The sequence below is a fragment of the Protomyctophum bolini genome, assembly GCF_963924005.1.
Source record: "Protomyctophum bolini genome assembly, chromosome: 18".
Taxonomy (NCBI): Eukaryota; Metazoa; Chordata; class Actinopteri; order Myctophiformes; family Myctophidae; genus Protomyctophum; species Protomyctophum bolini.
In genome coordinates, this window is record NC_137879.1 from 30,767,557 (window position 1) to 30,785,605 (window position 18,049).

Sequence of the window (18,049 nt, forward strand, 5' to 3'; positions counted from 1 at the left end):
TTTATGAATGGGTTTTTAATACATATATAAATCATGCTTTGGTCAAGTGTAAAAAAGCAGCCTAATCATATTTGCTGATTTCTCTCGCATGTTTTGTATCTCAATTTTCTGTTTAAAATAAGTTAAATAACAATTTCACTTCCTTTGAATTCGTATCGGCATCATTTACATGCAGTAAGTGATGCTTTTTGTGTTGGTCGGGATACCACAACTCACAACTGTATTAAATCAAGAGACAGCAGTCAGTCACAGAACTCATATAGGACAGGATACACTATACAGGATAAACAAGTTAAATTGGAAGAAAATAAATTAGCAGAGAGACTTTTGGAACTGGAACACTGGAAGATTGAGGCTGTGGGTATTTGTATCTACTTCCTCCTGATTAGCTGAAATTGTCCACCCACCTGAAAATATATTTTCTGTTGATTACAGAGCTGTATACAGAGTACAGACCCCTGTTATTGACACTGATATATAAATATATAAATAATAGAACTTTAACATATTAACACACAAATTGCTTTAACAACTAAACTACCAAAAGTATAAATTCTATACTGTAGGCCAATTAATGCCAATTTTGCAACATGATTATAATCTATACAAAGACAAATAAAAATAGGCTATTGCAATGTTATGTGACAATAACTTTAAAAGGGGCGGGATGGCCTGCAGGTCGCAATGTCACAGCAACATCCTGCATTACCTTGTCTCACTCTCATATAGCCTATAGGCTACTCGCGCCTATTATATGAATTTATTAATATTAAATTGTTTAGCTACTTTAGCCTATATTTATTTTTGTCTTTAAAAATAAATGAAACTTGTAGGCTAGATAGTAGATAGGCCTACAGTTTAACTGTAGGCCTATCTACTATCTAGCTAGTCTATCTAGTCTATAGACTGTCTGAATCTACACTATAGACCATGCAGGCATGCACCCTCCCCTCCACTCCTCAAGGACCGGTCCTGTGATTAAAGAGGGGCCGTCTCTGTCATCATGTGGAGCCTATCACGTCTTGCCTATATGCATCAGGCACACCTCCAAAATATTACCACTCACATGATGGATATATCATACACTAGAATGCTGGCCATGTGTTACAGTCACTGGCAGCGAAAAATAACAAATAAAAAGACACGGCAGACAATCTAATTAGACGTTATGTGAGATGAGATGGTATGGTATGGTATGTGTTTTTAAATTATAGGCTACAACCATTAGCCTATTGAATCAAATTGATCATCTCTTAACAACATATAGCAGTCAGTCACTGGCACTGTCATTTTGTGGAGAAACTTTTCTTGCCAGTGTTTTTTGACTGAAAACAAAATTACAAGTCGCTTCGTGTTTATTTAAATTATTTTTACAATCGCGAGTGATTGATTTCATAACTTTAACGGAGTGTAGAAAGGAGCTGAACCTAAATGACATTACACACTCACCCACCTTGTGAGCGGGGCTGCAGATGGGCGGCATAGGGACGGCATTAATCTTTACCTCAGCATGTTGAATGGGACTGACGCGCAAACTTTCGGAAAGGACGCCGATCTCAACAGCCACCAACAACAACAACAACAACACCACCGCACCACCACCAGCAAGGACTTAACAGCAGACTTCAAGATGGGGATCCAGGACGCGAGGTTTTACTACTCGGACTCGGTTCAGAGCGGACAGGACGCCCTGGCTCTGTCCTCCTACCACCACACGGAACAGACCGTCGGGGGGTTCGGCGCCCACCACCACCAGGCGGGGAGGTTTTACTCGCAGTCCCTCGGCAGCGGCGGCAGCTGTCCGTTCGGCGGCGGCGTGCGGTCGCCGGCCAGGAGCGGCAGCGGACAGGGCTACATCCCCGCGCACGGAGAGGCGGGCTTTCCCTCCTCCGCTGGGAAAGAAGTTTATCATCCCGCTTCTTCCCCGGAGAGCTACCCCACCGCCGCCGCAGCCTTCCACCATCAGCACCACCACCACCACCACCACCACGGCTACCCGCGGCCCCTCTACCCGCTACCTGGGCTGCAGGTGTGCGGAAAGACTCAGACACTCCTCAACAACTACCCGCTTTGGGCGAAGTTCCACAAATACCAGACTGAGATGATTATAACCAAACAGGGCCGGTAAGCAGACACAACAAGAATTTTTACATTTTCCTAAACGCGTGGTGTCCGGCTGTCCGCTTTTGTTTTTATATACGGTAGGCAACTGCAGATCCCAGTTGATTTGGTACCAGTGAAAGGGGGTTTCGTCAGGTGAGGTGACAGGGATGTTGGGAGATGCAATTTTTGGTCCAAAGACAAAGTTTAACTAATTAAGCTTTCTTCACAACCTTTTGGAATAAAAGCGTTGGTTTCAGTTTAACACTCAAGAATAACCTGCATGCTGCATGCATGATTGCATGATAAGTCTTTCATTAGAGAATGGGGTGTGACTAAATGATTAAATGAACATAAACACTTGGGAAATGTGCATTACGATTTGAATTGAATTTGTAATTGTAATTTAGTTGTCGACCAATAATCAATTACAAATACAAATTCTTAAACAGGGAGATTTTACAGTATCGAATATTACAGTGACATTTATTCAAATCAAATACACTAAATATTCTAGTCAATTTATCGGTCCTGTTGGTTAAGTTTCAATTAAAGCCCAATATGGCATAAAATAGGCCATAACATACTTACAGTAGGTCGAATACGCCCTATTTCAATGCGTTTTGCATGTGGTATGAATAACACACAATTTCCATTTTAAAAAGATTTGAGATATACTACTTTTTATTCAAGTAGGACTCATATTTCTTTTTTTTAAATCTCCTTTATGATTTTGAGAACACGAAAAGAGAGGATTGTCTACTTACTCTACTCTACTTAACGTGCACTAATTTGATTTCCATAATGCTACAATTGTGATTCCTCATTAGTATAAGTATAGTATACACACCTGTTGTGCCTATACTATAGTCTGTGGCCTATATTGCGCTCTCTGCCAAGTTAAAGCAGTGAACATCAGTCAGACAGCACTGGTAGAAATGTTGCACTATAGGCTATTTATTATAGGCCTTTAAAAAACCCAAAATATAGGCATATAGGCTATTTCTTATACCTTGTAAAAAGCACCTGAATGAATGGTGAATGTATTCAAGCTACTGCCTGTATGGACTTGTATATCCAATATAAGCCATTCACTGTGTTTAACAACAATATGCCTAATTATCAATTGTATTAAAAAATGTGTAGAGGACATGGGGGGGGGGGGGGGGGCATGTTTATTAGCCTATCACAATTGCAGACCATTAGTTAATTGGCTCTACAATTTTAATTTTTTGTATTGTGAATTACTCAGTAGTTAGTCTCTTTGCTGTGGGCTCTGAGTGTGTGTATGTTGTGTTGTGTTTGTGTGTGTGTGTGTGGGTGTGTGTGTGTGTGTGTGTGTGTGTGCGCACGGAGTGTGTGTGTGTTGTGTTGTGTTGTGTTGTGTTTGTGTGTGTGTGTGTGTGTGTGTGCACACGCGCACGCGTGCGAGAGAGTGTGTGTGTGTGTGTGTGTGTGTGCACGTGTGTGCGCCGTGTGTGCAGTGCGCTCCATTTGAGTAACTATAGTCCCAACAATAATAATGATCAACAGATCATAATGAAAGTGCTTAATTATACATATATAATTATGTATATAGTCTACCTATATCCCTCAATTCATCCACAGTATGCTAGCAGCATCCACACATGCATGTAACCACATCCTTGCACACGACACATTACATACACATAATATAATAATTATAATATAAACATAAGTGCATGACATTCATTGCTTCCATTACCAACACAACAGCAAAGCAATGTGCACTAAAGTGTGAGAGGAAAAAAGTATAAATAATTAATACCTTTATTATCCCAAATAAACTCAGGTGGTTGGGGAAAACAAACAAGAGGACGTTTAGCTGCAACATGCAAGCAACATGCAGGCATTCAAGTCACCGTTGACTGCGAGCCAATCTTTCATGCTGTGTAAAACCACAGACCATAACCCTACTTATGTCTTGTCCTCTCAAAATACTTGAATCTTGTCAATATGAATATTCTCTTCCTCATGCCTTAAATAAACTCTCTGGGGCAGAGTAGTGAGCTGCCAGACAAACAAATTACCATACTCTGAGCGATGGGCATGTTAAACCAGCCTGTTGGAGCCGTAATGGAAACATTGTCTTGCTGAAATGCCATTGGTTGTGCAGAAGTGTGACATCAAGTGGCAAGACAATATATTTTTCCCCTGTCTTAAATTTGCAACTTACCTTTTTGACTCCCATGATCATTTTTCATTGCAGACTTCATGTAAAAGGTCTGGGGTCTGCGATGTTAATCATATACCTGCAGCCGCTGAGAAGACGAGAGAAAGAAGCAGAGGAGAGTTAGTTGGCTGTAGAGCGCAGGGTCTTACATACTGCTGGGTCTTTACTTTAGATGGCCATGCTGAGAAGTTGAGGCACCTTTGAAGTCCAGGAAGTAAAAGGCTGCATGGGTAGTGGGTACCTCTTCTTTTTTTAATATGCTATCTTCACCTTCGGCTCTCCTCTGGCAGATGTCGAGCGTATAAGGCAGACATCTCTTAGATGTTTTCTCAGGTGCCCGCATGCCTTGCATGGCCTTTGAAACCTACATCCATTCTGGGCCCTGTAGCACTAGCAAGGGGCTGAATTCTCCAACTCGTTTCAACGTTCCTCTCTGAGATAAGCTGAATTTGCCAACTAAGCTATAGTGAAACTTAATTGGTTGATTATGAGTTAATAGATTTTGTAGATAGTGATACGCAAAAGATGGTTAACAGAACAATTTGTTTTCCAAAAAGGACAGGATTAGCCATTGAATAAGAAATATTTTTATTTCCTTTCATCCAATTTCATTTTTAAGTCCAAAGGAGTTATAAGGAACTGTAGTAATCATCACTGTCTGTGAACTTGCATTATCAACATCATTTGAATTTAACAACCATTGAAAGTACAACCTGTTGCGATAGTTTTTCTAATGTGTTGTGCATATGTCACATTAAAAATGCAACAAAACTGTATAATAATTGGCCTTAATTGGCATAACACTTTTATGAAGAATATTATCGATAAAATACAAAGCAGTCCAGCGTTTTTCTAGTTCCCTGAGCAATATGGGCTAGAGTAGAGGTATGATAACATTTCTTTGTCATACTATATGTCTCCTCTTCAGAGAAATAGATCAGAGCTTCACTTTGGATTCAGAGCTTCAGATGCTCACACACTCTGGTCCAGTGAACCCAAACCAAGGTGTACTACCACTTTCAATTCTCCCTGAGCTTCTGAGCAACGAAAGTGATTTCTGATTCACCAGCATTAAATCCATTATAAATTAAAATAATGGATATTGTAATTTTTGCAGGCGTGTTAGTAAAGTGGAAAGCTCTCTATAGTCTGTCTGTCTGTCTGTCTGTCTGTCTGTCTGTCTGTCTGTCTGTCTGTCTCTACTCAACTTAAGAGAGAAACCTAGTTCAAGGTTTTGACAGCATGACCTGACACTTCCTGTTCAGCTGTTTATGTGTGCATACAGTATGCAGCTTTTCGCAGAACCTCTGCTGCCAATAATGTTCAGAGGTAGCTTAACAAGTGCTTCCCTTTTAATTGACATTCATCCTGTCAAACTCTTTTGGACCATTGGATTTTGTGGTATAAATTAACCCAGGAAATTGTACCGCAGGCAGTACACAGATAATATAGTGTAGTTTATATTAATAGCATTCATTTATTTAGTGGGAAATAGCCGTGTCAAAAATCTGTATATAATGTTTTATTTTAATTTTTTTAGACGGTACGACTAAGTTAAACAATCATTACTCTCTCAAGCTTTTGTATCATACATTATGTTGTACACTGCACTGCAAATTTGCCGTCTCAACATATACATGTGCTGTAAAGCCTGAAGTCCTGTTTAAAGCATAGCCAACATAACAAACAGGATGCCAGGCAGTGTGTGAAAACCTCATGGAAAGCGCCCTTGTGTCCGGCAGCAGCTGTAGACTGGCATGTTTTTATCACAGATGATCGAGTGTACGTGCGGTGACATAAACTGGACGTGAACTCCTGTCTGGATGAATCAGTGGGTGCACTCAAGTGGAAACGTCTTCTCCCTGGTGAATATCCAGCCACTCTCCTCTCCGGCTCCACATCCCCAGGACAGGAACCCCCTCCTCCAGTCTCCCTCCCCCTTTCTCGTTTTCCTCTTTTCTCTAACCTCTGTTTTCCACCCGTCTGTGGTGGTCACCCCTCCCAAGCCCTCGACCCCTCCCGTCGGCACCACCACCACCCAACACGGTTTATTTTGATTTCTAAATGTCACTAACATTTGTAACTGTCTCTGAATTACTGACTGTCTCGCTGTGCACTCGTGCTGTGTTTCCATGGTATTGTGTATGATAGAGCACACTATCACACTACAGAGTTAAGAGTATTCACATGAATCACACGCACAAAACATCTGGTCCAGACAGAGAGAACAGTCCTCATGTCCTATGTAATAACCATCATCTTATCGGTGAATCATGATAGTAGATTGGAAGGGGAGTAGATGAAGCGATGCCGGTTAGCTATCTATTAAAGCACCCAGCACCGACAAAGTGGTGTATGTATGAGTATGGGGCACCTAACCTCCCTGTAACCTCCCTGTGTTTGTGTGCGAGGCAGCCTGTTCCAAGGGCAGGTATTGCAAAGTAGCACACGTTAGCTAAAAATATTTTCATACAGCCCAGCAGGCAGTTGTTTGTTCCATTTCCTTGTGGTTGTAACTGTCCTTGTAAAAATATAACCATGCGATACACAGACAGTCCTAGGCAGAGAGCGCCATGGCTTCTATACCACGACTATCACACTGCCAATCGCAGCCAAATAGCAATACTGTTCTGTTTTTCAAAAGGCTGCCTGCGCGGAGTGCACACTCAACGAAACACACACACACACACACACACACACGTGCGCGCGTGCGCGCGCCTCTTCGTGGTGAATGGTGATGTCTTTGGTTTCCACTTTCCACCCATACCCAGTTCTGATTTCCTATAAAAGGCCCTAGTTTAAGTAAGTATGACAATATCAGTGGTGGAAAATGCTTCTTCAAATCGACTTTCTAGATACATCTCATAGAGAGTAGGAGGGCAGCAAGATACAGTCATACCCCGAAATGCCTGTCGCCACCGGTTTCTGTTTTCACTTATATTAAACACTGTCATGGAAGAAGAGACCTTTCACCTGTTCTGCATGTGCTGGTTGCTAAAGAGCTGCTGCAATGATTGGATTTCACTGAGAACCCTGATAATTTGCTAAACTGGACTGAGACTCAAAGGCCAAACGGCACCAATGGCCCATCCACAGCAGGGGGCGCATACGTTGGTCCGATGTACTAACAGTCCGACATGCGTGGCTCACGGTGGCTGGTTAAGACACATGCGTGGCTGGTTAAGACACACCCGTGGTTTCTGCATGCGGTTAGGGTTAGGTTAGAGTTTTGGGTAAGGTGTCAGACTATTCCGTGTCGGACTGTTAGTCGGACCAAAGATGTGCACCACCACAGCAGATCTTGTTTTTCCATCCTTGAAAGATCAAGCACGTTTTCTGTCCAAAAGCAACCCTATGAGAAGAGGCCAAAATATGCTAGCTAGCAGCCATGCTTTTTCTGGCAGTATGGTGCGCTTTTTAAAGTTGAAATTAGTTTGAATTCTTTTCAGAAATGCACTTATGATGTGGACCGCTTTTCATAAGCTGTGCAATCCAATCACAACTTTACATGGTCTTGCTATGCCAATAATGCCATGCTACATCGTCATTTGGTCGGTGTGAGAGAGAGAGAGAGAGAGAGAGAGAGAGAGAGAGAGAGAGATTTTCTTTTATTTTTTGAGTGTGTCGCCTGTCCTCCCTTAAGCCAATTTGAATATACTGTAGGATGCAGCCCGCCCATCGTTACTGGGGTTATTGCATTGACAACAGAATGAACAGATCATAAAAATGTCCTGTCCATATATCATAGCATAATTATATCTGACATGCACAGAACTTGAACTCATCAAACCCTGTACACTCAAGAAGACACGCTACATATATGGCCAGTACAGAATTCATTCATGTTGATCGGACCCCCCATGCCAAAGCGCCAGCGCTCGCCCAGCAGTCTGCCGTCATCCAGGTGGATGGATGCGTGCATGCGACCTCGCCCTTTCGCTTCTCACCCTTAGGGCGTCTTACTGGTATAGTATACATACTGTATATGGGCTGCCATGTCAAGCATGTCATCATGTGCACATTTATCAACACCCATTACACTCTGCTGATCTGAAAGAGAGGCAGAGTGTAATGAAAACATCTATGAAATAGATATATTACGTCATCATAGCATGAATGGACAGTCAGTGTTCACTCCATCAAAACGAATGTTGTGTGTGGAAGTGAGTATTCTGCAGCCACGCTGTGACCTTATGCATTCTAGATGTGGAAGCAGATGTATGCGTGTGTGTGCGTGTGCGTGTGTGTGCGTGTGCGTGGTGCGCGTGTGTGTAAGTGTGTGAATACCTTTTTCACAGTGTTTGTCCGAGCTTCCTCTTGCTTGCCTCTGTGCTGAATTGCCTGGGGACAGCCTGACCTCTCTCTTACCTCTTCTCAGTGACGGCCTCTGTGATCAAAATCAGTTCATCCAGTAAAGCTCCAGCAATCAGACACTGCTTCTGGGACATATTTTATTAACATCGACATTAAATATTCACCTATTCTCCCTTACCCTGCCGTGCTCACACAGACATACAGTACAGTAGGCTACACAGAACTCTGTCACCCCTTCCCCCACTGCTTGCTCTCTCTGCTCCTTTGGTCGGTGAACTGAACCAAAGGCAAACAGTTCATAGTTGTGCGGCGAAAATAGCCGGTCTACATGCTCACACAATGTGTTGCACCGCGTCATGAGCTTGTAGATCTATGACGTGTGACCCCGTCACACGATGAAATAGATCGCACCTTTGATACAGGCACGTGAACATAATTATTCCCATTTGCCCACAATGAGCCCTTCTAGAGTCTCTTCATTCGTGTAACCTTTTGTATTGATGAACGTGTTTAACCTCATTTACACATTTCACAGGGTAGCCATATGTGTCCCAAGTGAAAATAGGATGCCCCACCCTTAGGGCCAGCTCTGCTATCTTGTGTTTGAGCGAGCTGCTAGAATGTCTGAATACAGTGCTGCACAAACACCGTTGGATGGAAGAGGGGAGGCGGGGTCACCCTCGCATACTCAAGTTTCAGTTTGAGAATGACTTGTGAAGTGTGCCATTTGTTGGATAAACTGTACAATCAGAGCCAGTGGTTTAGAAGATAATTATTGTGATGTCAAAAACATCAAATTTAACCTGTTGCCAGAGTACTCGCTGTACCCGGCCCGTTGTTAGAGAACCCGGTGAAGTAACCGTTTCCGGAGTTATGAACGTCTGAATTTAACGCTCTCATGGTATTGTCCTCTCTCTACTGTAAAATCTACACACACAATTTAACTTTGAGAACCAATGATCAGCAGTGATGATTTTACTTTTTTGTGTCTGTCTAGGAGGATGTTTCCCTTTCTCAGTTTCAACATCAGTGTGCTGGACCCCTCTGCCCACTACAATGTCTATGTGGACGTGGTTCTGGCAGACCAGCATCACTGGAGGTACCAGGGAGGCAAGTGGGTCCAGTGTGGCAAAGCAGAGGCCAACATGCCAGGTGAGCTCAGAAACAATATCTTGTCATCCTGATATACTATATCTGCACATTAATTATGTTGGTTGGCACACCAAATCTGTGATATGGAAAATGTATACTGTTGTGCTCAAACACATTTGCTAAATGTAGGCCCGGCTAACTAATACCAAAATTACCAGAGTGCATCCCAAAGGAAAAGTTGTATCCAACCATAACGTTATAGCTAATGTTAGCTATAACATAGCTAACAATATTATTGTAGCTAACGTTAACTGATTAAACAAACAACAACTGAGCCTATAACTACTTCCCTGCATTAATTATATTAAAATCACATTGGTACTTACATTCAGTTGCTCTTCTAACAATGGGATGTCCAACTATCCTCACACTGAGTGTGTGCAAACACACCTTTGCCCGTTTGCCGCACAAATACATTAGTTTGGGGGTCCTTGACATGAATATGTTTGAGCCACTCAGACTCAGAGTGATACAAATTATTATGAATCACTGGCCCAGCCCAGTCACTTATAAGTAGACATGGCAACACTGACTGCATGCAGGCAGGGCCTGGCAGGCACAAATTGAGCACACCTGGCTTGCATGAATAACTGCCACTAGTGTTACATAAATTAGGTAGCAAATGAACTTGCCTGACTCAAAAACGACGTTGGAAAATAGCATTTTTATTAGTAATTTAATTATCTGAATAAATATCCTAATTTCTTCACAGATTAAATAATGAATGAAATTATTATTTACACACAAATCTTTTGCACTTTTCTCTCATTTAGTAATTCTTTATATAAATCTATTAACCCTTGTTTAATACCATTAGCTTCCAATCATTAGGTTTTCACTTTTTCATCATGTCACAGACCCCCAAATTGAGTTACATTAGGCTAAGGTTAGGGTTAGGTTTAGGCTGTCAATCACAGAGACTGGCCAATCCCAGCGCGTCCTTGCACAACCCGTGTAGGCTTTGGTAGGACGCAGCTCATCCAGGCAGGCTTTTCTCTCTAACTTTTTCTATTAATAAAAAGTGGGTGAGAGTGTTGTGGCTACAGGTGACAGCTGATGTGGCTGTGACACAGTTTTGCTTAATTTTATTCAGTGTTTTGATCAAGGTCAGTGGATTATTGTGGTGTGTGTGGTGGTGACTTCAAATCACCTCCTGATAGTTTCCTGTCATTTCCAAATTTAACTTGAACTATAGGCTACTACTACTGCAAGTGTTTTTAGATAACTAGTCTCTGAAAATGTTTGTATAATTGGTAAAAAATATAAAATCATACGGTTCTCAAAACTGGCGTTTGTGACATAATGTCAAAAACGCCAGCAGTGATCTACTGTATTTTCTACTTCATCGTACAAAAAGATCAGATCCACAAGCTCACATTGCATTGCGATAATGACATGGCCAAAACAGAGATGTCAGGTTGAAAGTGGTTGAGACGGCTATACTGAACACATGTCATGTGTTTTGAATTTTTGCCACTGCACCAACATCGCCAGGCAACAGGATGTACATGCACCCGGACTCTCCGAACACCGGAGCTCACTGGATGAGACAGGAAGTGTCATTCGGCAAGCTGAAACTCACCAACAACAAAGGCAGTTCTAACAATGTGGCACAGGTATAGTACTGTGTGTGCATGTGCTGACCTCTCTTCCTGCATGCTGTCTTAAAACACATTTCTTATTTTGTATGTCTAATTGTCTAGGACTTTACAGTAAGGCCTCTTCCTCTTTTTACGCTACGTAACATGAAACATTTAGAAACCAGCTATAATCTAAGAGTAAAAAGAGGAATAGCCTTTGTTTAATTAAAAGTCAACAGTTGCCTTTTAATTAAATAAAGGCTATTTCTCTTTAAATTAAACATACACATTGAAAAAAAGGCCTTTATTTAATTAAAAGGCAACAGTTGCCTTTTAATTAAATAAAGGCAATTTCACTTTTTACTCTTGATTGCCCGGATCGTCTCTTGTTTTGTCTTGATCCCGTTTGATCCGTGTGAGCACCTTTTAAATCTTTTACTATAGTCATCTTTTTACCTCTTGTGAGCACCTGGTTGCTCCTGTTTTCTCTGACGTTAAACAGTTTTGTGTCCCTACACACATCATCATCATCAATGTCATCTAAATATATAGGTTAATATAGAGTTGTCATAAGCTTGGTCCTAAAACGTTCGGTCTTAGTTAAGATGAGTTAAAATGACTTAAAGATTAGTTTTGGATCTTTGGATCTGGACTTTTATTGATTTCCATTTCATCTCCCTTCCTTTCGTAAGTATAGGCCAATGAGATAGTCATTTATTGTCATTGTACCATTGCCTTTCTTTGTTTTCGGCAACTCCAGATGATTGTGCTCCAGTCGCTGCACAAGTACCAGCCTCGCCTCCACATGGTGGAGGTCAAGGAGGATGGTACGGAGGAGCCCTACCTCTCGGCCAAGGCCCAGACCTTCATCTTCCCCGAGACACAGTTCATTGCAGTCACCGCCTACCAGAACGCTGATGTGAGTATACATAAAGAGACAAGAGATAAGAGTTACAGTCGTTACTACACCAATGGCTTTTAACCAAACCTTTATATACGCCAAATCTCTTCACGGAACATAAGCGATCTTCAAGCTCACATTGCATCACGTTGTGAAGTGTTGTCAGGTTGTAGATATGATACTGTATGCTATTTCATGCTGGATATTCATCAATTATGACATGCCCAGAAAAGGGATTCTAGGGTTCATGTGGTAAACATGTCAGCAATGTGGCCTCTTTTTGAACAATTCTGTTTGTATCTGGAATAGTTTATAATCTTTGAAGTTTATCTTTTTAAATTGTGCGTTTTTTAGGACTCATGAAATACAAAAAAGCAACACAAACTTGTTGGCAGTGGAACACTTTTTTTGTGAGGGGTTGTGAATAAAGAAAAAGGGAACTTTGGTATAGGCAAAATAAATATGTGCCCATCGAGTACATATCAAGTTCTCGAATGCAACCTCCATACGTTCTAGGATCAATGATTAATAGCAGAGCCTTGTTTAAAGGAGATGGATTTGATTTATGCATGTAGGCCTCATGAATAAGTACTGTTAAGTGGTTATTTGTAGGATACGTGTGTCTTGAAGGACTGCTACTTATACTTGTCAAACGTACTACAACAGCATCAACGACTCTGTAATTTCTCCTCCCCTGACCCCCCCCCATAGCTCATGAGTTACAGTTAAAAATACATTGTGTAATACTTGAAAGCGTTACTGTACACTGACATGAAAAAGACATGGTGTGTGTTGTGTGATACACGTTCACCCCACCACCAGGAATAGAAATGCACCCACCACCACACCCATGTGCCAGACACAGCCAGTTCCATGATCAGAAAATAAATCACACACTATCCTCATTAATAATTTCTCTCTCTCTCTCCCTCTCCCTCTCTCTCTCTCTGTGTGTCTCTCTCTCTCTTTCATATATGCCTATCCCTATAAAACACTCTCCCATAACACAGATCACTCAGCTGAAAATAGACCATAACCCCTTCGCTAAAGGCTTCCGGGACAATTACGACACGTAAGTAAGCCAGAAAATTAATAAAAGAGTAGAACCAGAGCACCTTGCCTTGGCCGAGCATATTTGAACTTTTCACCCCGTCAGTATGCACGGTGAAATCCCCAGTGTTCGTTTAACTCCATTTTGTACACTGTCAAGAGTTACCGGTAAATGAACACTCCAGTTCATTTACTTGTTGTAAATAAGTGTGTAAATAAGAGGTAGGCCTACTGTACCCACATACAGTACGTGTCCAGGTCCCCCCTGCCATATCATGTTCTCCATCTTAGCCCGCAGCTAGCACTTGCCGTAGCACTTGTAAATTGTAAATTGTAATATTTAAAATAATACGTGTGAATATTGTGCCTCTATGCTGTGGGGCTGTGAGTTAAAACACTTAACACTTACAGCTTGAGGTTTGGGCAGGAAATAACACCTTCTCCTTCCTCTTCTTCTCACTCGCTTCTTGCCTCACATCCCTGCTGCGCCCTTTCACACACACACACACACACACACACACACACACACACACACACACACACACACACACACACACACACACACACACACACACACACACACACACACACACATACATACACACCTTCCTCGCCTATAGTCTGTATGCTGCCCCCGAGTCAGACCGCCTCACCCCCTCCCCCACCGAGAGCCAGCAGCTGCTGCCGGGGACCTGCTACTCACAGAGCTACCTCTCCGAGCAGTACATGAGCCCGCTGCCCCAGGGCCGCTTCTACAGCCGAGAGCCCGCGGGCATGGCCCAGCAGTCCAAGGACCCTTCCTCCAGCCCCGGGCCCCACAGCCGCTGGTACCTGTCCGCGCAGCAGAGCGTGGCTCCCGGCCGCTTCGACTTTGGCTCCTCCTACGAAGGCGACTTCTCCGCCAACGGCTTCTACAAGCCCTTCCCCCTGCAGACGTCGGCCCACCACCACCACCACGCCCTGGGCTACTACTCGTCGGACCACCCCTTCGCCACCGCCGCCAGCGGGGCCTCTTCGGCGGGCTGGAGCTCCGGCCGCCCCTCCCCCCAGTACCTGAGTCACGCCGGCAAGCACGGCGGCTCCGGCCTGGGCTGGTACCGGCCCGTGTCGTCGTCATCCTCCTCCTCCCCGTCCTCCGTGTCGCCCAGCAACCACAGGCTCCACCACGTGTCTCTGCTGGAGTCGCTGAGACCGGCGCCGCCGCTGCAGGACAAAACCAAGGAGGTCGTCGCGGCGGAGGAGGACCCCTGGCTGGAGCCGCCCTCGGTCAAGTCGGTGGACTCGACCGACTCGGGCCTGTTCGAGGGTGGCACCGCGGGCGAGAACAAGAAGAGGAGGGTGTCGCCCTACACGTCCAGTACCGAGAACTCCCCGACCGCGCGCACCGGAGAGGTCTGTGAGAAGGACAGTGGCAGCGACACCGGCTACTACGGCTTTTACACCCACTAAGGACCCCATGCTCCACTGTCGTCTCCACCCCAGCCATTCCCGGTGTCCACCTTCCTCACGCCCTGGGTATGCCAGGTGCTCCCCCATGGCCATGTGTGTGTGTGTGTGTGTGTGCCTGTTTGTCCAGGTGAGGGAGGGACAAAAGGCACTGGGGCGAACCCAAATACAACCTCCTGCATATTATAGAACTCAACTATTTCAAGATTCAAGAGGGTTTATTTGTCATACAATGTCATACCTCCATGTGTCCACACAGTGTGGCAACTGGCAAGCCTGTCTGTAAGTCCCCTCTCTAAGTGTCATCGGTTGTTTTAAAAAAAATGATGTTTTTAAGGTTTATGTTGAAGTCTCCGCCAGGCCGAAGGCGTGGCCGAGACTATGTTTTGCACCCTGTCCGTCCATCCATCCGTCCGTCCGTCCGTGTGTACAGCTAATCTCCGTTGGCCAATCACGTGACACTGCACACAGTCACACACTCCTTGGATGTGAGAGCAGAACCTCTGAACTCCAATTTTCATCATGCTTTGCCCTCATTCCTGATGCAGCGCCCTCCAGTGGCAGCAGCGTTGCATTGCAGGCTCATTGAGATGACTGCACAGTGACTCCAGGGTGTGAAATTGAAATAGAGGTGAAGGGAGCTTAGCAGGCACATGGTTTAAAACGCTGCTGGTAATCTCCCTCAACCCTGTTAGGAGGACAGTGTGTGTGTGTGTGTGTGTGTGTGTGTGTGTGTGTGTGTGTGTGTGTGTGTGTGTGTGTGTGTGTGTGTGCGTGTGCGTGTGTGTGTGTGTGTCCTGTATTTATCACTTGTGATTGCATTGCATTATGTTTCAACAGCCAGAGCAGAAATAGCAACCCTTGTTCACAAGCTAATCACAAACAGACATATCTCGCAGACATACATGTAGGAAAATCGATGATTGATTATTGATAGGCTACTGTTGAATATAACCCGCAGTAAACGTGTCAAATGACCCTCTACTATTACAGGGGATACACAGGTACAGTATAGAGGCTATGCGCATACATAAAGTGAGTGGCAAAGTGAGTTTAATGTCGCTTAACATCGTTTAATGCAATCAGATTTAGACGTTTCTGCGTGGATGTGTGGGCTGTCAAGGCCACAAAGTCGTTTTTTGCCACTCAGTAGGCGTTCCCGCATAACTTCCGGTTATGATGATGATGTCACGCGCATACCCTCTATAGACTCAAGAGGAGCCATGCAACCACTTATACAGTACGTTGGTGTCCCCACTGAAGCCTTGTAGATCTGCTATTTTCCCTATACTTGTTTTGTGCAACACTCATTCGAGGAAGTATAAATTAGGACATTCATTCATCAAGAATATTAAAATACATTTCTTGAGATGCAAGGTTTCTATACCCAACAGCCAAGATATACATTTTCACCACTTTACAGAAGATTGACAAAGGAAAACACAAATGATGAAACAGTTTACACAGCCAACACCCTAACAGAGAAGCTAATAGAGGATAGATCTAACATCTTTCTTAGACCAGTTGTTCATGCTAGTGTTGAGCATGACTTTGACGTCTGTGCTAGTTTGCATTACAGGGTGAAAAAGCGGGCTTCACTGTAACAGAGGCCAAGCTGTGTGCAACAATCAGTCATTCAATCAATCAGAAAACACACACACACACACACACACACACACACACACACACACACAAACACAAAAATGATGACCATGATCAATAACGGCATTAAAAGCATGGTCCCTACAGACAAAATAGCCAAGAAATCATTACTGGTAATGGACATGGACAAATTTTGGCTTGTGCCAAGTGTGCACGTGCACAGGGGCCCTGAGCCAATGGGGGCCCTTGCGTTCAGAATGTCCTCAAAGTCACGGTTCCAACAAGTTTTGAACTGAGCAGATTGGACTTTGGACGTCAGAAAGATAATGATAGATAATGGCCAAAAAGTCTTGAAAACGGCCACTTTAGCTGGTTTTCGATTGCCGACTTTTGCCCGTTTTTCTTTAATATCACGAGCTTGGAAGGTTGGACAGTAACAAACTAGCTACGTACCTGAGTAAAGTAGACAGTTGAAAATCATGCTGAACACTTGGGCGGGCTTTAGTTTGAGGGGCCTTTCAGTTTTGTGCACATGCAGGGCCTATTTTCACTTTAATCCATCCATGGGGACTGCACTGGCTTGAAAACAGACACACATATGAGTACATTAGTATAATATGAACTTAAAGGGAGTGTAAGTGATGTTTTGTTAAATTAAGTGTTAAATAAAGATCTATATTCTGCATGGTAGGCCTATAATGATTGCTAGAGTGTTTGTTCAGTAACATGGGTCTCTCAGCACCACTTCAGCTCTTTAATAAACAAAATGCATTTTAAGATGGGTTACCAATTACATCCAATCAGGTGAGAGAACCTGTAGAGAACTCATTTATCAGCTTCAGCTTTGTTTAGTGTTCCAATTATACATTTGTCTGCTCAGTTTTCACTGCCAATGTCTGGGCCCCGAAATGTGTTTTGGACCCAAATGCAGAACTCATTCCAAATAACAATAACAGGACCCAGAAACATACGACATGACAATGCAATGATCCAGCACAGAGAGCAGTTCCAGGAAGTCTTTTGAATAGTCTCTGCCGTCATTAGGCCAACAGCTCGCAGCTGAACCCGGGTGGAGCCCAGTCTGTCAGTCAATCACTCACCAGGGGGGAAAGGGTGAGCAGGGCAGGGCCTAGTTGTCACACAGGGAAGGGGTAACAGGTCCAGCATGTGACAGACAATTTCACTTGTTTATCCTGTATCCTGATTGAATGAAATTAATATCCTGACCTGAAAATGTATTTTCTGATAACTAAAGGGCCGGAGAGATGGGGAGACCCCTGTTACTGACCAAACACTCGACAACGATTACTATCAGGAATATAGAGCTTAAACCATTTAACAAAACATTTACGTTTTAGCAAAATAATATCACTTACAGCACCTCAAAAAGGCTGTGCTGACCAGTAGATTAATTTCCCCAAGGAAATTTTAGCACCAAATACTCAATCGGTTTTATATAATACAACAAGAATATTGTTTCAGTACCTAGATGTACTGCAAAGAGCCATTAAGGAATGTGTTGATTTCCTAAAATATATGATATTATTGGGTAGGTAGAGCACCAGTGCAGCAGAAGGGCTTGAACAGCGTGTAGAAAGTGGGTCAGCTGGACAGCTACATCTGTAGGTAAACAGGCAAGGTCTTGTTGTCACCCCCACACCCAGGAAGCACAAAGTGACCAGACAGACACGCATTTCCTCTCTAGTCTCT

General features: G+C 43.4%; 1 protein-coding gene across 1 annotated transcript; it reads left to right on the forward strand.

Annotated features, from left to right (window-relative positions):
- The first annotated feature begins 1,335 nt into the window (after positions 1-1,335).
- Positions 1,336-17,022, forward strand: tbx21 (T-box transcription factor 21). Its single transcript, XM_080789181.1, has 6 exons — positions 1,336-2,124; positions 9,606-9,760; positions 11,255-11,376; positions 12,101-12,259; positions 13,252-13,313; positions 13,912-17,022. The coding sequence occupies exons 1-6, from the start codon at positions 1,511-1,513 to the stop codon at positions 14,738-14,740; spliced, it is 1,941 nt and encodes a 646-aa protein (XP_080645307.1). The 5' UTR covers positions 1,336-1,510; the 3' UTR covers positions 14,741-17,022.
- The last annotated feature ends 1,027 nt before the right edge of the window (positions 17,023-18,049 follow it).

What these genes read in the sequence shown, in the direction of transcription:
- tbx21 (XM_080789181.1), top strand. Translation starts at nt 1,511, where the DNA reads ATGTTGAATGGGACTGACGCGCAAACTTTCGGAAAGGACGCCGATCTC. An exon ending in ATTATAACCAAACAGGGCCG is followed by an intron (nt 2,125 to 9,605) that starts GTAAGCAGACAC and finishes GTGTCTGTCTAG; the next exon opens with GAGGATGTTTCCCTTTCTCA. An exon ending in AGCAGAGGCCAACATGCCAG is followed by an intron (nt 9,761 to 11,254) that starts GTGAGCTCAGAA and finishes CAACATCGCCAG; the next exon opens with GCAACAGGATGTACATGCAC.